Consider the following 26,073-nt stretch of genomic DNA (forward strand, 5'->3'; position numbering starts at 1 on the left):
ATTTTACAAGCCCTGGCTTCCTATGAAAATAACTCCCTATTTAAACCAACTTGCTTCTTTCTCTGCTCCATTTTGCAAGCCTTTGCTTTCTATGGGAAAAGCAGATAGATTCTGAAGAAGTTAGCCCATTCACTTGAGTGAAGAAGGCAACCATAAGGATGTATAAAGACTGCTATTCCCTCTACTGAAGTAAATAAGCAAGTCCACTCACACAGTGTCCACATCTTAGACCATATAAAATTCCAGGATTGCTGAGGCCACATATCAAACTTACTTTCTAACTTTAGTGATATTTTTAAGGCAACAAGGTAGCTGTTTATTATAAATAAGAATTCTTACACTGCCTTCAAATCCATCTTGAATTAGGCCAACTGATCCATCTTTGGATCAGGCCAACATTCCAATGAAACTTTATTTATAAGTCAATTATCCACCCGGGTGCCTTCTGGTGGAATATATGCTCCCATTAGACCTTTTCTACTAATCAGTGTGTTCATTAAGTAACTCTTATTTTGAAACATTCATCAGTCAATGAGTGAATTTTACACATGTTATAATTACATTAATCTATTATATCAGAGGTGTTAAATAGAAATACAGTAACTCAAAGCAGGAGCAGGTGGCATATGAGCCTACAAATGTTGTTGAACTGTAACCCTGATCATCTCACCACTCTACACTGGCTAGAAATAATGGGACTTGCAGCCCAACAACATACAGAGGGTGAAAATTCACCCATCTCCACCTTTAAGGTTTTGATAAGACTTCTGGTCCTTGTCTTTGACACTCATCCGTGCAATATATTTCCCCTTGTCAAAGTGTATTAGAGTTTAAAAATATTTAAACAAATATGATCTCTAGAATCATAATATTCTAATTCAGCAACAGGCAACTTCCACATGTTTTAGAGCAGAACTACTCAAAGTGGTAGTCCATGGACTGGTGCCAGTTCATGAGCCACTGGCTGCTGGTCCCTGATAAGGAAAGAAATAAAGAATTGTAGCTAATGGGCATAAATATGGTGACAGTTCCTGGCACATGGGGATGGGGAATTGCCAGATTCCCTATTAGATAGTTTGAGATGCACTGTTTTAGACTACCGATCCCATATTTGAGATTAGCCTTTTTCTGGAAAGAACTTGAAGAAAAATAAGTGTAAACTGAGCTGCATAATAGCACATGACTTACGACAATTGGCTTCATCTTCATTGAACGTACAGTCAGTCACTCCATCACATCTCAAGAGTGATGGGATACATGACTGGTTAGCACACTGGAATTCTGTTTCCTTGCAAAGGCTTGGAGGATCTGTGTTAGGTTGTCCTGTAGGGCAGGCCATTTCATCACTCCCATCAGCACAATCTTCCATCATGTTGCATTTTGAAGAAAGGGGCACACATTGTTTCACATATATGCAGGTGAACTGGCCACTGCTACAGGTTGGAGGCTGTGGTACAATTGGTCCTGGAAGGAGACAACAAGGATGACAATTTCAACTCCCTGGGACAATCTTTCAATTACAGTACTAGCCAAAGAACCACCTTCACCATACAATTTGATGTGGCCCCCTTTGCTTTTGTCTTTAGAAAGCTTTAGGATATCCTTAAATTGCAGTCTTTAGATTTGCAATATTGTAGTCCAGTACTAAAAGCTGGTGCGAGAGGACATTTCTATAGAAAAAATGGACTGTCAAAAACACAAATAAATGGTTCCTGGAGCAAATCAGCCCTTAACTCCTCTTAGAAGCTGAAATGGCAAAACTGAGGCTATCATTCTTTGAACATATGATGACATGACATGGCTTGCTGGAAGAGACAATATTGCTCAATATATAGGATGGCAGTATTCAATCAAGGAAGAGTAACCAACTGAAGTTAACAGGACTTAAATCTGATTAAGGGTGCATGTATACTGTAGAAATAATGCAGTTTGACACCAAGTGCTGTCGCTCCATCCAATGGAATCCTGAGATTTGTAGTTTTACAAGGTATTTAGCTTTCTCTGCCAAAGAGTGCTAGTGTCTCACAAAACTACAGATCTCAGGGTTCTGTAGGATGGAGCCATGGCAGTTAAGTGGTATCAAATTGAATTTTTGACAGTGTAGATGCACCCTAGGTAGACATGCACAGGATCATATTCTTAGTTACAATTCATTAATTCATTTCCCAGCAATGTTCTGCAAAATACATTAACAGTATCACTCTTAAAGAAGATTGGCTGCTTCAATTTACAGTGGAATCCTCTCCATGTCTGTTCAGAAATAAGACCCTTGGCATTCAGTTGGGTTTGTTCCAGGTGATGGTATAGGATTGCAGCCTAAATTCTCTTTATAGTCACAATAAACCAATGTATCATTTTTTGTTCTGGGGAGTGAGAAAAAGAGGGAGAGGAAAAAGAGGTTCATTACCTTGACTAATGAGAGTGCTCAAACCTTTGGCAGAATTAGAGCCTGAGTATTTATACCTTTCTGACATTTTATCTTTAGAACTGGAATTTAACAGGGGTCAACATACATACGAACCAAGACTATGATTCAAGCCTTATTTCCAGACCTTATAAGGAAGCATTTTCTCCCTTCAGGAAGAAATCAATTAGTGCATCAAAATAAATGTGTTTAGGATTGAGAGGCCAATATAAATAAGAGTGAAAAGCAGTGACCCTAGGGCCTTAGGCAGTGAAATATCTGATAGTTGATCAAATGCTCATCTCCATTAATCTGGTGTAGACATAAGCACAATACCTTAGACATCACTGGGAATACTCTGCGTTTACAGAACACTTTTAAAGTCTTTTCAGATAAAGTGGTCTTGAGCTGTCACTTTGTAAACAATTAACACAATAAAGCCTCATTTTTTATTGCTTGCACTTTTTATTATAGTGTTTAATTAACATTAATGATTCAGTATTTCCTGCAGCATTAAACCTGGTTTGAATTTATTATACCTTTTAGGCCCAGATATGGGCTGTGATATAGTTTGGTTTCATGAGCACAAAGGAAGTAATAAACATTTATAATATAAATGAAACAATTTCGCTTAGACAATATTAGGAGAATAACATGTTTTCATGGCAAGAGATGATGAGATTCTGTCAGTTCAGGATTTTAACTGAATTCACACTCATTTGTTAGAATTCAGTCTCAAAAAGTGAGGGAATAAACATTTTCTTCCATTCCTTCTTCCTAATTACAGCTCTGTAATTCCTTACCTTTATTAGATAAAGAAAATCTCAGGTTTCTTTGAGAATCAGAATCTAATCTAAAACAGGAATTTTGTGTGATACAGTATAGTGAATTTGCCATTCTTTAATGCAGAAAGCATTTAAGCAGCACTTATGGAAGATGCCAGACAGTTGTTTGCATTTAAGAATGGCAAATGGGCAAATATAGCTTTCTTTTGAAAGAGCTGCAATAGTGTTTTGCATATTACATTTTACATATTTTTCCCAAGGATCTCAGGAAAAGATAATTCTCTCCCCTTGCAGAAAGAGAGGTCAGTCAAGAGAGAATCAGCTCTTGAGATTTAGAACTTCACCAGTAATATGAATTTTGAACCTGTTTTGCTGGTCCTACATATCTACATTCCAAGCACCACATCATACCAGCTCTTGCGACACACCTAGACTGCAGTAGTCAAACTCTAGAGATAGTGGGACAACTACACAATGGGAATTAAGTACAGCATATTCATATCAGAGATACTGGAAAAGTGTCACAGCCTTATGTATACATTAAAAGGCTTTACGCCACCTTTGATCCCATTTTGGGGGGAAAGATGGAATATAAATTCAATAAATAAATAAATAAATAAATAAATAACGTCTGTGTGAATTATATCTGTGTTAACATGATGTTTATTACAGTCCAATTACACCCCTTCTCTCTCTTGAGCTTAGGAAAGAAATATTTGCATGAATTTTTGAAAACTCTCTTTCTCACCCACCCAGCCACTGAAAGGGAATGAGTAAAGTTAAAAATACATACTCAAGAAGAATGATATTGAGAGCAAACAACTTCACAGGCAGCATGAAAACAATATATAAGGTCAGAGCAAGATGAGGCAACTGAAAGAGAAGCTGGATTAAGTCCCAATTGATGCTTTCCATCACCAAATAATGTATACAAACCCAATAACTAATGTCAACCCAAGCTCCCAACAACCCAAGAGACTTTTCCAATACTTGAATAACAATGAATATGCACAGATATGACCCACACTCGCCCACTGCTTGGCCAGCTCAAATATCAGGGGAGGGTGATGACATATAGATAACTGCAGCATATCTAAGTGAATCAACAAAAAGGCTACACCCAAGTAGCATCAGCAAAAGTTTTATATAAGAAGCAGCAGGAGGGCAGGATTAGTATCTCCACAAGGGTTTCAAGCTATCTTGTCTGTGCTATCCAAAATGGGGGGATGACACAAAGCCCCCCAATGCAAAGTAGTATGGGCAGGAGGGAGAAAATTTTTTTTGCAGGGGGCAGAGAAACTTCTTTAGCCATTATTTTTCTTTCCCCCTCTTACACTACTGGCTTCCTGTTCCAATATGTGCCTTTGCAAAACAAATAATAATAATAATAATTTGTTTTATTTATATACCGCTATTCCAAAGATCATAGCGGTGAACAGCAAGTAAGCTAATTAGCAAGTAAGCTAATTTGCCCCCAACAGTCTGGGTACTCATTTTAGCGACCTCAGAAGGATGCAAGCCTGAGTCAAGCTTGGGCCCTTTTGCTGGTCTTGAACTCGCAACCTTGCATGCTTGCAGGCTTCTTCTTTGTGTCCATTCCTCCTTCTCTTCCTCCCTCTCATTCTGGTTGCTGTCTCTGCTTGGAAAACTCTACATAAGGGAGGTGTCAAAAAAGGGATCTTGGGCAAGTCATTCTCAGCCTCGGAGGATGGCAGTGGCAAACCTCTGAAGAAACTTGCCAAGAAAACCCTATGATAGGTTTGTCTTTGGGTTGCCATAAGTCAGAAAACACTTGAAGGCACACATCAAAAACAACTACAAAAGAGGGGACAACATAGCAGATGGAAATAATCCGATCTTGTTTCAGAGAAAATGCCCTCAATGTTAAATTACATATTCTTGGGGAAACTGGTACTCTACTACTTTTGTTAATGTGATGTAACATATCATAATAAATATCAACACCTTGGTTCCAATCTCTGGCTCATATGTCTCATTCAGATCACTGCATTCTTAAACTTCTCCTGATTATGCCCAGGACACATTACCCATCAATTAGATGGGTAATGTGGGCAAAAATCTGCTTTGACAATAGTCAACACACTTTGATGGGTGTATACACATTTATTGAAATAGTCTGAATAGCCTGTGGATTTAGAGAAAATACTGTTCCTGAAAGATTAATGAAGAAAAAGGAATATTTTAATGGAGTTGGTTTTTTTGTAGTGATTCATATTGATTTCCCAAATAGTAGTATATGGAACAGAACAGTTTCATAAGTCTTTGGGTAGTGGTATATATGATGCATAGTTTATAGTGAGTTGGCCTGAGGGATTTGTGAGAAATCTACTGAAGATAAGCCTATCACTGGCAAGTTTCTCTGTCAATTTGTGTCCTCACTGGTGGCCAAAGCAATGTAGTCATGATCTAGGTTGGCATGCTATTGAACTCTAAACTGACTCTGAGGGCCTTATCAACATTGGGAAATTACATCTTTTTAAACACAACCTTTCAGGTTAACAACAGATGGTTGACTGACTGCTAAACAAGATATCCCTGTCTGCACTTAGTAGATCCCAATGGCATCTCATCACTGCTGGACTGGTTTCTAGGCAGGTCTCCAACAACAGTAATCCTTTATAGACAAAGAAAAGACAGTGTTACAGAACAACCTAATGCATGTTCTCCTTTCAGTAAATTCTGTTGTGTTTAATGAAAATCATTCCCCCAGCACGTAACTGCAGCCATGGGATGGATTGTACCTGGGACATGATTTCTTTTTCATTTGTGTCTTCCTCAATCTAATCAGACAATACACACAGACAGATATCATGATGATGATGATGATGATAATGATGATGATGATGATGCAAATCGCTGACTCCACCACTGCCTCCACCACAACTGAAAAAGTATTTTTGAGGGCATAAAGTACTTGAAACTAGTAATGTGCCAAATTTGTCTGTCCAAGAGATGAACTGAGTTTGGAAAACATATTTACAAAATGAATCCTTATTCTGAGACAAATGATACAAAATGGTTATGCCTGCTAGGTTCCTGGGTGCAGCAAAAGTAGGCAAGATCAGATGGGTGGGTATGAGGAGTCACAGTGATCTATTGTAATCCAGCCCTCTACTGAGGTATCCTACCTGACAATCTCTAAAGTTTGAGTGTATACTGTTAGGGCATGAAAAGACGCGCTGTGTCCACCACAATCACTTACAGAGTTGAACCACGTCGACAGGACACCAGGGAAAAGGAATCTGAAGAGATGTCTGCAAAGGTATTCAGGCCAAGAAGAAAAATATTCCTTCACCACTGCAAACGGCCTTAAGCTCCCGGCTTGAGAAATAACGACAAGAGCACTTCAAGCCTTCACTCTAACGAGGGCTTTAATAAATGTTACTTTAATAAATAAGTTACTTTGCCAACCAAACAACCATAACAACAAAAAACAGAGAGGCAGTTACTCTAACACCAACTGTCATAACTGACACTCTCTCAGAAGGACTGACAGCATCAACATTCCATAATGCAAGTGTCAACTGCCACTGGAATTGTAATAGGTTCAGCTACAGCTCTATCTTGTGGTCACATACATGTCATTTCCTAACATATACATCTGCCAATAGGGCTATGAGACATTGGATTAAGGAATAGAGGGCTTGCTTATTAAATCTGCAGATGACACCAAATTAGGAGGAATAGCTAATATCCCAGAGGACAAGCTTAAAATGCAAAATGACCTTAATAGATACGAAAATTGGGCCAAAACTAACAAAATGAATTTCAACTGGGAGAAATGTAAGGTACTACACTTAGAGTGAAAAAAATGAAATGCACTGATATAGGATAGGGATACCTAGCTTGACAACAGTACATGTGAAATGGATCTAGGAGCCCTATAGACCACAAGTTGAACATGAGTCAACAGTGTGGTGTGGCAGTTTAAAAAAGCCAATGTGATTCTAGACTGCATCAATAGAAGTATAGATCATGTGAAGTAATAGTGCCACTTTATTCTGCTTTGGTCAGGCCTCACTGGGAGTACTGTGTCCAGTATTGGACACCATAATTGTAAAATGATGTTGACAAGTTGGAGCATGTCCAAAGGAGAGCAACCAAAATAGTGAAGGGTCTGGAAACCTGCCCTATGAGGAGAGACTTAGGGAGCTGGATGTGTTTAGCCTGGAGAACAGAAGGTTAAGAAGTGATATGATAGCCCTGCTTAAACAAGCTTGTTTTCTGTTGCTCCAGAAACTAGGACATGGAGCAGTGGATGCAAACTACATGAAAAGAGATTCCACCGCAACATTAGGAAGACCTTCCTGACAGTAAGAGTTGTTCAACTGTGGAACATACTCCCCCAAAGTGTGGTGGAATCTCCTTCTTTGGAGGCTTTTAAACAGAGACTGGGTGACCATCTGTCAGGATTGCTTTGATTGTGTATTCCTGCACGGCAGGGGGTTGGACTGGATGGCTCTTGAGGTCTCTTTAAACTCTATTATTCTATGATTCTATGAGACATGATAGGGATCCTGTTGGTGTACCATCCACCCCACTACTCAACTGTCTTCTTGCCAGAGCTGCTGGAGATGATCTTGGAAATGGTGTTTCTCTTTCCCAAACTTATTGTGTCGAGAGATTTTAATATCCATGCCTAGGCACCCTCATCAAGGCTAGCTCAGGATTTTATGGCTTCCATGGGCCTGTCTCAGTTAATATCTGGGCCCACACATGTAGCAGGCCATATTCTTGTTCTGGTTTTGTTTTGTTTGTTTGTTTGTTTTTGCTGGTCAGGATGACAGTGATCTGGGGATGGGGGGATTGAAAGAATTTTGCAAAGTAACTTCCATTGAGATCCAGGCAAACTCTGTCCTGTGCAAGGCGTTCTTAGGCAGAGAATACTGATTTACGCAAGAGGTGTCTGTACTGTTATATCTGGAAAAACTTTTAGGTGTTGTATAGGAAAAATCTGCCATCTGTAGTCCAAATGAAAGAGTTTTACTTCTGTTGGAAGTAGTAACCTCAAAGAATTAAGGCTCAGTCCATTAGCTCCATCTTGTTAAAGTTTCCTATGTGTGAATGTGTGTGAATCTGAGGAACTTGTACAGCAAATGCTGAATTTTGATTTTTTTACTATACCTTAATGGTATTTTTAATCATGTTCAGTCTGTGTCTACATAGGTTAAAAAGTTATGAAAACCACATTTTGTGGAGCACAATACTATTTCAAAAGGCTGGATAGATCAATATTATGCCAGTTAGTTCAAACTCATTCTCACAGCATTAGCATTCTACCTGTCCCTTCATTTGCAGGAAAGAAGCGATCTGTGCAAGGACAAGTATCATACTTGACTGATTATAGCAACATTCACAAAGTCAAACTTGCAGAGTTTATGGGCTTCCTGACAGGGTTGTGAATTATCATGAGGGTTCACTAAAGCATTTAACTGCCTACCAATGCCTATAATTCAGGGAGTGAGTGCCCAAGGTCTTACTTTTGGTCCATAAAGAAATAGGTAATCCAGTTCTAATCTATCCACGAGAACATCTGCTCTTGAAACATTAGAATCTGATGAGACAGGATAGGTTTTCTGACTCGGGGAGTAATTCAAAATATTCAGGAGTCAATCCCGTTGCTCTTGGTGCACCTGATTCTGAAACACTATCTCCCACTAGATTGCAAGGCTCAAAACAAAGTTGCCTTCTTTGTGACAAGTTACACTACAGTGCAGCAAAAAGAATTTAATGAAACTTGACAGATCAATTTAAGTGTTAGGAAGATCAGGCTGGACTGTAGGCATCCTCACTCTAATCCAGAGTTGTGGCTCCTGGGTTTGATCACACAATTTTACTTCATTTGGAGATTGGGAAGTGAAATGAGAGTGTGGAATAAAGTGTTAAAACCAATAAACATGAGTGGGAGGGAATAATAAATTTGCTACCAGTTTTGACTGCCTGATACTGGAACTGTAAGAGCAGAAATCCAAATTCAAGTCCCTTGAAATGTCCTTTCTGCCTTCAGTTTGTTGCAATGAAAGGACTAATTTCCATGCCAGCATCACTACTTGGCATTCCTGGGCATCTGCTAGGGCCAAGATATTTTGCCTGGGCCCACTGATACAGCTTATACTGACCCCAAAAACTACTTTGGGTAGAATTTCCCAAGAACTATTAGGTAACTGGGTCTAGTTGGCCTCAGAGTAACACCATGTTAGGTGCATTGTGAGAGATTAAAATGGTGGCTAGACCATGGTGACTCAGAGTGTTTATGTTGTTGCTGTCACTACAATCAGATAAACCTGTCAGGGCTTACTGACAGATGAGGTCTTTTTGTCAGCCAGGCAGTATATAAATTAAATAAACAGACAAATAGAAGATTAGATAGACAGATAGACAGATAGATAGATACTGTATAAAAAGAGGAGTAGACTGATGAAAATTTTAATTCCAAGTACTTCCGCACACCTGATTGATTTACAGAGACTTTATCCTTGTCTATTTTTAATATATACAAAATTAATATTTTTTGTTTTATCTTGCTACAGATTATCATGATGATTTCTTGGATTTGCCTTGCAAAATTTACTAACCAAATCTGCCATTCTTAGAGTACACATGTGCACAAACATAAACATACAATTTCATAAGGAACACTTAACCAAAGCCTCTAAAATTTTTATTTATTTTTATTGAGCCTACCTTTCTGTATTGCAATAGTTCCAGTGAAGGCAAGAACTAAAGTAAAAACTTCAATGTTTTCAAGTTAGGGACATGAACCATGGAAGGAAATAAGGCTATGAGGACTGTTCCAAGATAAGTGGATTCAATGCCGCAGCCTTTGTTTATTTATTTTAAAAGCCAGTTTGGATCTCCAAGTTTTCCAGTAAGTATAATTTCAAGAAAAAAATTAAACAACCACACAACTGTCACTGAACAGAATGTATTAGTTGGTACCATATGAAATTATACTTACTATGATCAATAAATAAAGTACATTTAAGTCAGTCCATGACTGGAACCAAATGCCAACTACTACCAACTAAAGAAAAAGTATTCATTGGGATCAAGAGAGGGCAATACTCAGTTTTGCATTTAATAAAGAAAGAGAGTTGCTCGAGCATTTTACTGCATTTGAATGTATTTTGTCACAAACAACCAGATTCTGGAGACTAGCAAAATTCTCTTCTCTAATGAGGGTTTACTGTTTAAGAACAAATACAAACCACTGGTGAACTTAAGGAGCTGATAATTCTTTATTGCTTAGAGCTACCAACCAGCTAAATTGTGATTGCTTCCATTTAGAACATGTTGCCCTGGGAAACCTAAAGTAATTAAAGTGAGGCTGGAGAAGCAATAATGCAGAAAGAGAAGGGAAAAAGTCTACAGCAAGAAAGCAATCTGTGAAGGGAAGAGAACATTAGAGGAAAAGCATGACAGCAAGTTCCTATGTTATTCTTTTCTCTTGCATTGAAAAGTTGTGGAACAATGGTAAATGTTTTGTGAAACACACAGAGAAAGAAAGAAAGCCATTTGTAGAATGCACACACACACAACATACAGAAAGACAGAGGGGACAAGCTTCTTCTTTTTACCCTGTAAAGTAAAAAATAAAGGCACTGCCATCTTTCATTACAAAGGAACTACCTTATGTCTCCATCTTATAGAAATGAATCAGCTGCAGATCCTTGTTTTGTGTTTTAAAAGTTAATGCAACAAGTTAAATCTCGTAATATATGCCGAATCATTGGAAATTCGTCATGTTTCAATTAGTGAGTACTTATGATCCGTCATACCCATAGTTCAGTCATGACAGCAATAGTTGCCTAGGCACAGTGATAATGCACCGAAATAAAAAATGGAGCCAAAGTTGTGGCAGCATGTATCCAGAGCAACTAACCTTCTACAGTATTACTTTTTCTTAAAGTGCATTTAACATCACTTCTGTATTTACATTAGTGCAGCCCTATTTGCTATCCAAAATGTACTCAGGTGATGTTGGAGTTTGCATGCTTGCAATGTTGAGCAATGATCCAAACTAAGGAACAGCTGCAACAGTATATACATAATTCAAAAGCATTTCAGTATAATAGAACATCTAGAGATTTATTTATCTCTTTCTATGGTACTGTATTGCTCTTGTCAGCTGGACTGAAAGATAACTGAAACAGTGTTAGTTGTCAGTAGCTTTTCCCAATGACTACAACAAAGGACAACAATAACAAGCCATTTTCAAAGCAATTTGAGCAAAAGGTTATAGGGACACAGTAAACTGTGGAGTCACAAGACTAACAGAATGAATGAATCATCATATAGTATAATACGTCTCTACCTGATCCATTAACACCCTCTTTGAGATGGAAAGTGTCTTCTCGTTCTCAGGTTGAGTTGAACACATCCTTAAATACCTCCCCTTGAAATCAGTGGCATGTAGAGCCTAACTTTAGTTAATGACCAGGGTTGCAACATTTTAGTCCAGAACAACAATAAAACAAAGGACAATGTTATGCATGCTGACTGTGCTACAGCAATTCCTTTACTACACGATCCTTCTATTTTTCACAAGTGCTGGATTGTGCTGTACTACAAGAATTCCAAGTGTGCTGCTCACGTCCCATTAGATGTGTTTTTATCACCATTGACAAAAGAGTCATTGTTTTAAACATGGTGTTAAACAATTCACTGAAGAGGCATGGATGTTTTGCAACTGGAGGTCATAATTAGAGCAGCACAACCAGTGGCAAATTATTCATGAGCATATTTTTCAGCCCTGCTCTCATTTTTCATTTAGCCATAACTGTTGCTGTTGCCATCTGTTTGTTGCCAGCCATGCAAAAGATATCCTCCTTAAGCATGTATAGTTAAATAGATGACTAATTTCCACACAGTTACCTCATTCACATGCAAATGGAGGCATTTAGCAGAGCGATCATATCCCCTGGGTTGGAGAATTCAATAAAGAATGTCTTCCCCACAGTGTGAAGTAATATCATGCTGTAATCTCATACACACTTACCTTTGAGTAAATTTCATTAAACTCCATGTTTCTAAGCAAGCATGCATAGGATTAAGCTGTTCTAACTCAGCTTTCCATCCTTTTGTAGCTTGGTAAAATGAGTACCCAGCTTGTTAAGAGCAACTGGCTAACATATTGTAAAACACTTAGAGAGCGTTTAGCACTATGGACTATATCACGCGGAGGCTTCCCATGAGTAAGTCACCATGAAATCATTAGAAATCGTAAAAGAAGCATGATCAGGATTCACATCGTAACTCGCTTCTCCACTTAGTAAATCATCATGGAGGCACCGTGGACTTGCTTCTCCCATCAGTAAACCATCTTTGGAGCCGCCATTTGGTAATAACAGGATCTTCCATTATTGCTAAATGGTGGCTCCATGATGATTTACTGAAGGGAGAAGCAAGCCCCGATGCCTCCATGATGCTTTACTCACAGGAGAAGCATGTGGGGGTGTGAACCCCAATCATGCTTCTTTTATGATTTACTCACAGGAAGCCTGCCATGTGATAAAGTTCTATAAAGTAGTATAGAAATTTAAGTGCTATTGCTATTGCTATTCAAATAAAATCAGAGGGAACAGTCAGTCCAAGGCTACTGCAACACTGTAGAATTCATGCAATTTGACACTGATTTAACAATCATGGCTACATCCTACAAAATCCTAGGATTTGTAGTTTGCTGTGGTAGCCCAAGTTACAGTGATTGGCTGTGGTGGTGGACTGCTCCCAACCCATGGCTTCCTGCAAATTTGTTTCAAAGACAACTGAGCAGGGTAGTTCTTGGTTTGAGAGGGAGCTCATCCAGCTATTTGGGAGTGAGGTCCATGGGATAAACCTACAATGGGACATAGCATGGGGGGATAGCACTTGGGAACTGTGAAGAATTAAGTGACATAAAAGTCTCCTACTGTTCCATCTAGTTTGGTCTCCAGAAGTAGTTAGCTCTGCCTTTTTCTGATTCGGAAATTAGCAATTGTGTTAGATGAAGAGATTCCACTTCAACATTAGGAAGACCTTCCTGACAGAAAGAGTTGTTCGACTGTGGAACACACTCCCCAGAGTGTGGTGGAATCTCCTTCTTCAGAAGTTTTTAAACAGAGACCGGATGATACAAAGATTGAGTACCCCTATGAAAATCCTGTGTGTGACAATATTCTAGAAATTACCACAGGCACTATGACATTATTATTAAAATGTACTATCTACATTTATTTTGAAGGGTGACATATGCATTTATTTCTAAATCTTAAAAATAGCAAAAACAAAAACAAAACAATACATATGTACAGTAAGTTTATTCTTGGGACAGTTTTCCAAGCCCATATAGATCTACAATTTGTACAATTACCTACCTCCTGATACACATTCTGGTGTGAAAGATATGTCATCAAGGGCAAATTCTATAGGCTCATTCACTCCAGACTCCACTTCAAATGCTACTTTGAAAGGACTGTTGCTGGAAAGGGCCACGCTTGCATATGTCCATGCATTTCTTTTATTTCCTGTTGCTGCCCACATCAAAATATCCATTCCATATTCTTCAGCAACATATACCTATTGATATAAAAACACAGAAAACACTTTTACATAGTTTCCCCAGTTTTATTACACCACTGCACAACAGTTAAATATTTAGACAATCTTCCAGAAAACAGGGGAGCACTGAACAGCTGCATTTTATATCAAACTCTGCCAGTTTTGAAAATACACTTGTCACTCCATATTCGCTAGGGTTAGGGGCACAAGGCAACCGTGAATATAGAAAAACTGCAAATAACAAAAACACCATGTTTATATCTGAGAGGACACCTCTCTAGGAATCTCTAGGTCCTCAGTGCAACTCTGTGGTCAAGTTCTGACAGACGCTAGCCATAGAACTGCACTAGAGGAGCTACAAATGCCTAATAGAGTATTCTCTCCAAAAATCTCTAGGTCTTTCAGTGCAACCTTTTCTTAAAGTTGACCATAGAGTTGCACTTGCACTGGAGAACCTAGATATTCCTAGAGAGAATTCCACAAATATGGAGGGATGAGTGTACACTATAAATTCTTAATTATTGAGTAGAATGGTTGGAATATAATTGCTACTGCCAACTAGAGCAGTCCCACTGAATCAGCTGGTGAATAGTAAAAAATCATGGATATGTGTTTTTAAAATGGGCAAATATCTGCTCATCAAAGGCCATAGATTTGGCCTAGCCTCAATGTGGTACTCTAGGGCAACATCCCCTGAGGCCTCAGCAGAACCAATCACCACCTTTGTGTCTTGGGCCTTCCATCATAAATCATAAATCCTGCAATTCAATATTGAGGAACCTCTTTGCAAATTAATTCAGTTTCAGAGAAATTTAGCACAAGAGTCACATTTCAAAGTTTAGCAAGACCAAAAACAAAAGGTTTGGGGATCATACTAAATGGAAAAACCTAAAGCTCATGTTAGAGTTGCTTATTTTATCTAATGCTATCTTGGTATTATCTATTGTTTTACATTTATTTTGTTATCCTGTAGAATGTATGCCATTGGCAGGTTTCATTTTTGTCGATTTTTTATTGTATGTACAGCGCTGTGTAAATCTATAGCGCTATATAAATAAAGTTTAATAATAATAATAATAATAATAATAATAATAATAATAATAATAGTTGTTTTTGTGTGCCTTCAAGTTGTTTATGAATGGGCGCCGCCATTTTGTACGTCCTGGTGACGTACTAGGGTTAGGTGCATGCGTAAGGCACGCATTTTGCCTAACCCTAGTACGTCCCCAGGACGTACTTTACACCCGTCTATAACGGGCCTTTGTTAAAATAATCATAGGAAAAACATTTGCCTGGTACAGTAGAAGCAAAAATAAATTTGTTAAGCAGCACTGCATACAACACAATAACATTATTTCCAAAACATGGAGAAGGATGCTGCTTGACCAAGCTGTGCATCCACCCAACAAAACTGAGCTGAAGATCCCCCCCCCCAAAAAAATAGCCATTTAAAATGAAATTGCTATGTCCTTGCTATAATTTATTATACCCCAGTTTTCATCAATTTATGTAATATGAACTGCCTAACAAGCTGGAAAAATGAAATGTTGGACATATATTATCACAGGGGGAATTAATTTTGCTTTAACTTCCAGTATTATGGCAATATGTTCAAGCAGCACTGCAGTGAAGGGATGCTGAACAGTGAAGTAGCAATTACTCTCTCCATCTCATTGTAGGTAGTAAAACAACATGGGGGACAAGCCTCTGAAACCAAGCAACGTTAACAAGAAAATAAGGCACTCCGTGGAGGGTAAGAGCTTCACATTTGACAGCTCCACATCTTGAATCTCAACACAAACAGGTAGGGGTGGAATTGGAAAAAGTTATCAAGAAAGGTAGTAATCCTCAATTTTTTGCACTGAAAGAAAACAGGTTTTGTAACCCTTGAGCAGCTTCCAGACAAGGGAGTTCCTAGTGCTTCCAATCAAAGGCATTATACAGTTAATCTGTCTTTATTTCTTATAACAGTTTTTTTTTGGGGGGGGCATAAGAAAAAAGTAGGAAATTACAGCAGGGAAAGAAGAAAGGATACTGGCAAACTCCATTACAGAATCTGCAGGTACTGGATTTCCTTATACTGAAGGAGACTCGTTTGTGTCTGAATTTGTGGCTGAATGGGAAGGATTCTCTGCCCTTGAAATTAATGGAGATCTTTATGTATCAGTCTCTAGAAATTACTGAGCTACTTTTGAAAGTGATGGATGATGATGAAAGAGATGCAAATAAAAGAGAAGAGAGAAAATGTACATGTTTGCATATACAAATGCATACAAGTGGCTTTGTATTAGCATGTCTTGGAGAGTTAAAAAAAGTCTGTATTACAGTATTTTGCATATTATTTTCTGCCCCAAATCTGTTATATATATCAGATTTGGGGCAGAAAATAACATGCAAAATAATACACACTTAATAAACACATATATATATATATTGGAATAACCAATGTGTGGGCAATGAAGTGCACAAGGACACCTGACCTGCTAAAACATGTTTAGGGTGGATTATGTAGCATCTATGAAACTAATTGTATGAAAGAAGTTGTAGCATGAGCTTTCATTCTACTTCCTCAGATGCAACTGAGGAAGTAGATGTGGGGGAGAAGCAGATGGGGACCTAGATGCTGCAGTCCTGAGGGCAGCTGTTGCCACAGTCCTGAATGGGTGGCGAAAAGGAACGGTAAGAAACTGCACCTTTTGGAGCTGGGTTTGGGCCATGTTCAATGGCCCCGGCTTGGCCTTCTTGTGGCCTTTCAGCGATCTGGGGCATGCATCATGTGCATACCTCATCTCCAGATCAGATTGACAGCGGCACTTTTGGGCTGTCTGTTTCAGACTTAAATCTATGAAAGCTTATGCTACAACTTCTTTCGCACAGTTAGTCACAAAGGTGCTACAAGATCCCTTTGCATACTGCCATTCCTGACTAGCATTGCTAGGTCTCTGAATTCTAGAGTGGATCATGTTTGCTTTGTGCCTCACTAGGCCAAAACACCATTGCTCAAAAATAAATATCCATCTATTTATTTTCTGAGAGTAGCTCAGGGTGGTGTATAAGGTTTTCCCCTCACCTTTTATCCTCACAAAAACCTTGTGAAATAGGTTAGGCTATTGAACTAGTGAAATTTATTTCCACGCAGGGATAGGATTGTAATCTAATTTAACCAAGAGTCATTGCATGCAATAAACACACACAATATCTTATGAAATGTAATATAATGCAGGTGTGGGGTCTACTCTTCCACACTGCAGATTTATTATTAGTGGTATTATTATTAACCAATGCTATCTACTTTGGAAGACTAATTATTATAAAAATGAGTGGCTAATAGTGGCTTGACCTACAGCAGTAAGTTTTTAAAAAACTGTGTACACTGGTGGGATGGTGGGATTGCATGCTTGGCTGTAGAAAAATGTGAACAAAGCATCAGGCTGGACCATACTGTGGGAAAGCATAGAACTGGCAACAAGGAGAAGGATGAATAATGCTACTGTAATCAAGTAGATATTAAGTGGTCTTGTTTTGCTTACCTTTAACATTCCTGTTTTGGGGGAATTGCTTGTCCAGAACCAGAAGCGGAGTCTGCATACTGCCAGACTGGCTGGAAAATATGTGGTGGTCATTATTCTTGCTTTTTCCCCTTCACATTGAGTAGTTGAATTGACATACAAAAAGTTATCTCCATTACCTTTAAGTAAACAGAAAATCATTAACATTGAATTAAAATTAAGAAACCTTACTGTTTTCTTAGGATGCCACATCCAACAAAGGAAGTTACCTTGTTGCACCATAAAATCATAGTTAGAAGAGACCACAACGACCATCCAGTCCAACCCCCAGTCATGCAGGAATACACAATATGTGATCTGTTGTTATTGTTGTGTTATCTGCCTTCAAGTCACTTCTGACTTATGACAACCAGAAGATGAACCTATCATGGGGTTTTCCTGGCAAGTTTCTTCAGAATGAGTTTGCCATTGCTATCCTCTGAGGTGAGAGAGTGTGACTTGCCCAAAGTCACCCATTGAGTTTACATGGCCAAGTCAAGATTTGAACCCTGGTCTCCAGAGACACAGTTCAACTCTCAACCCACTTAAATACATAATTCCAATACCAATATTTCAATACATACTTATAGTAGAACTGGGAGTCCTGATCTATATTCATGGCTCTAAGTACAGAATCAAACAACAGGCTGATACGGTGAAATATAAGTATGCATTAATAGATATAGTTACATTTCTTTACTTTATTAAATCTATTTACTGATCAACCTATGAGAAATTTCTGTGATATTATATGCCACTACAGTGGTAGTGTAGGAAGTCTTTAGGGGACTAGGAAAATGTCTTCTGTTTTTTATATCCTGTCCTACCTTCAATGAACTCAAAGAAGAGTAAATAGCTTTCCTGCTCTACCATTTTATCCTCACAGCAACCCTATGAGGTAGGACAAGCTGAGAACTAATGATAGGCCCAACATCACTGAATTTTATGGTGCAGCAGAAATCCGCACCTTTGTCTATCAGGTCCCAGCCTAAGAACCTAGCCACTGCATGGAGGAAGCTCTCCTATGCATACAACCATTGTGCTTGATAACGCCAAAGAAAGCCAGCTGTCTATATTGTGATTTTTAGAGCACTTGAAATAGCATTTTTTTAAAAAAAAACCTGATTTCTGAGCATGCTCTCCAAAAGCAACCTCTCCAAAAACAACAACAAAAACAACACCAAGCTCTAAATGTATCTTTGTTAATTATTTACATATTACAACAAGTCATGATCAATACTAGGGAAGCTCACTGCAGAAACTATATTTCCTGTATAAAGTGTATCTATTGTGCTGAAAGTTTTCTCAGGTTTATTAAGCACTTCTTGTATCTTTCATATTTGTAGTTTTTATCTTTAATTATAACAGTACGTTTCTGGTATCTCAATGGAGTCATGCTGCTTCTCTGCAGGACAAATACAAATAAACTTTTCCAGACGTTTGAGATTAATTTAAATGAAAGAAAGTTTGAAGGATATCTTGTCCCAAGACATGCTTTTCTTTAGAGGTTATGACATCCTTGGATCAAACATACTCTGTTGTGGGAAAACAGAAACCATTACCTTATCAAGACTTTTCACTTAACAAGAATCTACTCTTATAATATTTCCAGCAAAGCTCAGAATGTTGTTGCTAAAGTTTTGCAATTATGTTGTCATTTTTACTACAATTCACAGAAGCCACAATGGCTGCGGGATTCTGGGAACTAGTTTTTTTTTTTAAAAAATTGCCCATCCTCTCTCACCAAGTATCATACTTTCCATCCGATACCAGTTGATGAAAAATACTATTGATAATGCTGTATCAAAGGTTAGATTCTTATGCAAATCGTAGTCTGTAACTATTTTGATTTCCATGTTAAAAACCTGAGGCACTGGGCAATAGGAATAAAATGCAGGACATGATACCATTCTCAACCCCCCCCCCCACACACACAAATGTTTGTGTGAGTACAATTAAATCTATGCACTGATTCGATTTATATATCACATCTTCCCCAGAAATGGGACTTGAGGGGGTAACAATAAAATAAATTAAAATTAAAATTAAAAACAGAAATCAGATAAATTGTTTTTTAAATGCAAGTCAAAACAAATAATGAAGAAAAAGTTCAAAGCAAAGTTCCTTTCAGGAGACAGTGGGTTTATTAAACATACTGAGTATGTGAAGAGGCCTGAGAAAGGCTGTCTTTAGTTTCATTTTCTAATCTAAATCCAATAATCTACTTTGACTGCATCTGTGCTGCAGAAATAATCCGGTTTGACACCACTTTAACTGCCATGGCTCAATGCTATGGAATTCTGGAAACTGTAGTTCATTGTGGAAACAGAGCACTCTGACAGAGAAGGCTAAACGTCTCACAAAACAACAGTCCCCAGAATAGCACTGAGCCCTGGCAGTTAAAGGGGTGTCAAATTGGATTAGTTCTGCAGTGTGCATGCAGCTTTTGTTAAGAAGTGATTCTCGTGTATTCTAGGAAATGAAGGGCAACACATTAAGTGTTTGAGGAAGCAATTTGAGGAAGTAATTAATGTACATCACATAGCATTTGAAAACTTCTAACAAATGTATGGGGTGACAGAAATCGTGATTAGAAAAGGTGAACTTTTCTAGACAGCAACAGTGAACACAACACAAATAAAAAGTGTGTCATGGAGCCCATTACTTCATTACTTTAAGAATCTGCTGCAGCTGAATCAAGGATTGAGGTTATAGCCTAAAAAGCCGAGTCCTAGAACTACTGTAGTTACATTTGCTTTTACCTACAATTGCATGTAATTTTGGACTTTTCATTCCTAAGGTGAAGGTATCTAATGGATTTCAAAGCTGTGATATAAGAGATTTCAAAGTCTTGAAGACTGTTGCCTTTAGGGGTTGGAATTTGTTCCATTTGACCCTCAATCTTATGTAGTTTCTTGCTGTCATACAGTTTTCAGTGAATGTATTAGAGGTGGCAATTGGAGCAAAGCTCCCAGTTATTCTGAAAGTTCAGATGATAACTTTAATAGAGACAATAAAGATGATGTTCTTATGAGTTTGAGCTCTAGGTACTGCAGTTCTGTGAAAGGAGACTGGAGATTTCTGGGAGAGGGTTCACAGAACCATAAAATCATAGAATCGTAGCACTGGAAAAGTCTGCAAAGGCTACTTAGTCCAGCCCCCTGACATATACTATAGCAGCCATGAAAGATGCCCATCCAACCTCTGTTTAAAGACTTCCCAAGATGAGAAAGACTCCACCACCCTCCATGGAAATCTATTTCACTGTCAAACAGCTCTTACATTAAAAAGTTGTTCTTAGTGTGTAGATGGAATCTTCTTTCTTATAATTTGAATCCCCACTTCAGCTACATTTGCCAACCCCCTAATTATTTGGCCCAAAGTGCCCCCAAACAGAGAGTGCCATTAGCTTCCTGTTCATTTCCTATTTCAAAAAAGGCCTCCACTGGGCCCAAATTGGTGTGTGTGTGTGTGTGTGTGTGTGTGTGTGTGAACATGGTGGAAACTCCCCAGCCTCCCAGAGTACATTCGCAGGCAAAACAAATTTGGAAAAACAAAACAAAACATTTTTTACCCCCTGGGGACAGGTGGCCTCTAAATATGGTGGAAAGGGCCTCAACACCCCCAATGGTCATGGGGGGGGGGGCATTTTGAAGCTATTTAGTTTGAACTCACCACATGTTTTGCATTTTTAACTTCTTCAGGGGTCCACAATAATGCCCCTGGGGGCTGCGTGCAGCCTGTGGGCTACACTTTGCTCACCTCTGCCATAGGGGAAACCATGGTAATTTACAAAACTGATCTATTTCTGTTCCGTAGATACTAGTGTTATAATGGGTATTGGCATGGACATTACAACCTATAACGTTATTTGAAGGGTTGTTATATTGAAGATGGAGCAAGCTTCTTTTCTGCTACTCCAGAGAATAGGACACGGAACAATGGATGCATGTGACAGGAAAAGAGATTCCACCTCAACATCAAGAGGCACTTCCTGACATTAAGAGCTGTTTGACAGTGGAACACATTCCCTCAGAGAGTGATGGAGTCCCCTTCTTTGGAGGTCTTTAAACAGAAGCTAGATGACCATTTGCTGGAGGTACTTTGATCGGAAGTCCTTTCATGGCAGAAGAACATAAAAGACTTGATGGTTATTCTAAATGGTTACAGCTAGTTTAGAGTGAGCTCTGCTTGTTGCTGTTGTTGTATGTCTTCAAGCACATCTGATTTATGGTAATCCTAAGGCAAACCTATCATGAGGTTTTCTTGGCAAGTTTTGTTCATAGGGGGGTTGCCTTTGTTTTCCTCTAAGGTTGAGAGGATGTGACTTGCCCTAGGTCATCCAATGGTCAACTCACCCAGTGGAGTTTCATGGACGTGCGAGGATTGAACCCTGGTCTCCAGAGTCATAGCTTAGTGCTCAGACCACTACACCATGCTGGCTCTCACACCATGCTGTACCTCACTGTTTAAATCAAGGGTGGGAGTCAGTCTAGATTTTGTTGGACTCCAACTCCTAGCATTTGATTATTCTGGCAGGACTGCTGGAAATTAGAGTGCAACATCATCTAGAGAACTAATGATTCCTATCCCTGAGTCAGATCCTCACTTCTAGCCTTTCAACTGCTAGAACAGCATTGTTACTATCCCTGTGTAACCTAGATACTAGGTCATCCTCACTTCTACCTAGTTCCTAGATCCTTGTCCTTGAAATGCCTCCCGGCTCCTCATCTGCTTTCTATCTGTGTGACCTTAGCTACACTCTTAATTTGTCCTTTGGCTCACACTCACAACTGGAGTACTTTTCCATGTTTGGCCTCACCTGGGACATTATGCTTGTGGTGATGACTCCTGCAATTTGTTAGAACATTAGACAAGAAGTCTGAATTCAACAAGAAATTTGCTACCAAGACTGTGTGTGTCATAAACTGAATTGTGTGTAAACAGAGGTCTTTACAATATGACATATGACATGAAGACTAGATTGTCATGAGTTACCAGTGTAGTTAACCCTGCTCACAGCAGTTAATACTTTGCCTCTTCATCAAAATAGGACTTGAAAGGGGAAAGTTTACCAGTGCCTCTTTAATTAACAGCTTAAAAAACAAACAGATGCAGGCAGATGTACAGAAGACCAATTTAATTTAACAGAACAGTATTTTTCTCCCAAGGGGTCCTTATTCATTAATATCTTTACATTTTATTTAGCAGCCAATTATCTTAAAGAGAGGAATAAAGAAATGCATCCAGCCACAACAGTGAATCAGGAGTGATAGAACTGTATTTGCTTTGAAAAAAAAAACAATTTGTAAAATTGCACTGACTGCTTGCTAACTCAAGCAAGGATGAAAATGGCTGATGAGTGGCAACCATTGGGTGGCTTTATTTTATTCACACCCAAACAGCAGCATTAGATAAAATTTAAAGTGCTCTTCCTAGCATTTTCTGGTGTCTTGTTCACAATGGAAAACAAAATAACCTTCCCTTCCACTCCATCTTGCCACTGGCATTCTGCAATAATCTATTGGGAAGCATACACTCATGATGCTTTCCTTCTTTGCAAATCACATAAAATTGATCTCATGTTCACCACAGAACATAACCTGGCATTCTGTCAACAAATGGCTTGAAAATATCTCAGTGAGGAAGAACTTTCAGTCATTTCCCCCAAATGGCTGAGAACAAGAACCCGTTACCTGGTGTATGATCCTGGATTTGCTGTCCTTGTTCTATAACTGTCATATTACCAATGTGCCAGTCAAAGTCATCTCCAAAATCTTGTGAAAGTCCACACACTGAACTCCATTCTTGGCCTTGAGTTTCAAAGTTACAGCTTCCTGGGACAGTGGTATACTGGCCTGCCAAAAAGGGTGGGGGAATAAAAACCCATATTAATGTACGTATAACTAATGCTATTCATAGACAAATGTTCAGCACTACTCACAAAATGGTTTACAAGGATAATTAAAAATGCAGATTAAAAAATTAACTAAAAGAAAGGCAAAACTAGAAACTACATTAAACCAACAGTAGTAAATTCTAAGGCACATTCTCTGGCAAGGAACTAGCCTGTTTGCCCAATGTAGAGTGCTGAGTGCAGAGGATGAGCATGTGAAAGTCCACCTAATATTGTGGGTGATCTCATTAGGTCTTGTGATGAAATTTCCTGAATAAATATGCGGGCAGAGTTTGCATCTTGGTTTGTGGCAAAGCTTTGTATCAGTGTCCACATCTGTGTTGTGTGTCCTCCTGCAGGTAAGTACCTGTTTGAGGTTTGGAGGCTGTCTGTAGGTGAGTAAAGGTCTGCCAGAGATAAATGGACATAGATTAGGCGTTAAGAATGTGAATACATGAAAACTGATGCCAGAACATTTTAATCTCCCTGGGCATTTCATCTCAGACCTCAGAACTGTGGTCCTTGAACAAAAGAACTACAGTACTAAGGAAGTTTAGAAAGAGAAACAGCAGAATTAGAATTTATCCATAGACTACTGCCCATCAAAAATGAGTTGAACAAAGATAATTGTTTCTTGGCACATTATACACATTTGAACACTACTTAACCCCCATTCTCACAAGGGAGCCCTTGATCTGTTCATCACATCACTCTTTTCTCCACACTCATCCATTCTCCTCACCTACAGGCTACAGTTCACCAATGACCATCTTTAAAACTGGACTTGCCACTTTATTTCCATAAAGATTTTGAATTTGAATTGACATTCTCACACACTAATGGCATATATAGGCCATCCCTGACTTTCCACTCCAACAAATGCATCTGAGGAAGTAGACTTAAGTCTACGAAAGCTCATGCTTCCAACTTCTTTCTTTCAGTTACTTGCAAAGGTGCTACAAGATCTTGCTACATACGTTATACTGTATGAAGAAATAATTCATTCATCTGTCCTGAATCTTCTTCAAAAGTAACAAGTTACCTTTAAAATGCACCAGCCCTTATCCAGATTCTTGGAGATCCTACTGCCTGCATCTTTCCATTGCAAAACCCAACTATTCACAGCTCTCTACTTCCTGTTCTATAACTAGATCCTGCTCCATTAACCAGATATTGCTAAAGAATTTATCCAAGTAAACGAAGCCTGTCCTTGAAATAAGTCAGTGTCAAGGACCCCTTTCATACTACACAATTATAGCACTATAATTTCAATTTAAATGCCATGGCTGCATCTTATGGATTCCTGCGGTTTGTAGTTTGGCGAGGCACTAGAACTCTCTGCTTAAGAATTCTTTTTTATTATTATTATCTTTATTTGTTTTATCACAAAAATATCTAAAATACATTAAACAAATGACATTTATCAAATAAAATTACAAAAAACTCACAAATTAGACAGTACTAAAACATTAAGACACTAAACATCAAACAATTGACATTCTAACAAAAAACAACAGACACATCCACATTGACTTCCTGCAGAGTAAGCTAGAACATGACATAGCCAGGCTATACAGTAATACAGAAAAGAAAGAAAAAATAAAGTTTACCACACTTGCATTTATCTACAATTATGTAATTGTATTAAAAAAAGTTTATAACTTAAGTAATTTTCTTGAGTATACGATTGATATGTTTACAAACCAAAGTTATATACCTATCACAATAGATTATATATTGTATGTTATTTTTTCTCATTTTAAAAAATCTACCAACGGAAGCCAAATCTTTTTTTCCTTATTCCAATTTAAATTTTCAACCTAACACGTTAATTTGTCCATTTCCATAAGATCCATGACTTTTAAAATCCATTCTTTCCAGGTTGGAATTACTTCCCCTTTCCAATGCGCTGCGAGAGTTATTCTTGCAGCGGAGATCATATAAAAAAGAAGTTTACCGTGTTTGATCTCGAGACTACTATCTGAAATCATATTTAAAAGAAAAAGTTTAGGCTCTAACTTGAAATCTTTCTTCACAATTAATTTCATCTTAGCATAAATCTGTTTCCAATACTTATTTACCACTTTACATTTCCACCACATGTGTAAGTATGAGCCGGGGCAAGTACCACACTTCCAACATGTTGGACTTAGATCTTTATAGATTTTACTGAGTTTCAGAGGAGTAAGATGCCATCTATTTTGCATCTTATAATAGTTTTCCTTTAAGGCAATACAGGCAGTGTATTTAAGTCTAATTTTCCATGTCTTTTCCCATTGTGATAATGGTAGTGCTTCTTCTAAATCCTGTGCCCATTTAACCATGCTTGATTTTACAATTTCGTCATGCATTTCTAGATCTAATAAAAAATTATAAAGTTTGGAAATCCTTTTCTTGTTTGTGCCCATGATTATTTTATCCATGTCTGAAAGTGATATATTAATGTTACAAGAGTTAAGATCTAAGCGAAATCTTTCTCTAATTTGACGGTACAGAAACCAATTGAGGTTATAACCCTCTATTTCCAATTGATCTTGCGGTTTTAGTTTCAGTGTCCCAGTTTCATTATCTATAACTGTTAAATCTTTATACGTTACCCAGCCATTTTCACTTGTCACATCATTTCTATGGAATGCTTCGCTAGTTGATGTCCAAAGAGGTAATTTTGGGTATAATAATCTCCTAAACCTATTCCAAACACGGAATAGCGCTTTTCTAATAGGATGATTAAGAAATTCTTTATTAACTATAAGCTTATTATAAAATAAAAAAGCATGAATTCCAAAAATTGTATCAGATAGTTCCAAAGTTAAAAGCTGTTTGTTAAGTTAAACCATTCGACCATCCAGTCGAAGGCACAAGCATAAAAGTAGACCCTCA

At 38.2% G+C, this 26,073-nt stretch overlaps 1 protein-coding gene across 3 annotated transcripts in view; it reads right to left on the bottom strand.

Annotated features, from left to right (window-relative positions):
- Window positions 1-23,149, bottom strand: part of LOC121932564 (MAM and LDL-receptor class A domain-containing protein 1-like) — a 97,039-nt gene extending 73,890 nt beyond the window's left edge. For 2 of the 3 annotated variants that reach the window (XM_042471264.1, XM_042471263.1), the window contains exons 1-4: window positions 22,994-23,149; window positions 17,280-17,437; window positions 13,566-13,767; window positions 1,189-1,464 (exon numbers count right to left, since the gene is read on the bottom strand). In XM_042471264.1, coding sequence (XP_042327198.1) covers window positions 1,189-1,464; window positions 13,566-13,767; window positions 17,280-17,437; window positions 22,994-23,039 — 682 coding nt within the window. In that variant the 5' untranslated portion in view covers window positions 23,040-23,149. The remainder of the gene's footprint in view (window positions 1-1,188; window positions 1,465-13,565; window positions 13,768-17,279; window positions 17,438-22,993) is intronic. The other variant, XM_042471265.1, reaches the window with a different exon arrangement.
- Between the last annotated feature and the right edge of the window lie 2,924 nt (window positions 23,150-26,073).

The sequence above is a fragment of the Sceloporus undulatus genome, chromosome 6, assembly GCF_019175285.1.
Source record: "Sceloporus undulatus isolate JIND9_A2432 ecotype Alabama chromosome 6, SceUnd_v1.1, whole genome shotgun sequence".
NCBI classification, from domain to species: domain Eukaryota; kingdom Metazoa; phylum Chordata; class Lepidosauria; order Squamata; family Phrynosomatidae; genus Sceloporus; species Sceloporus undulatus.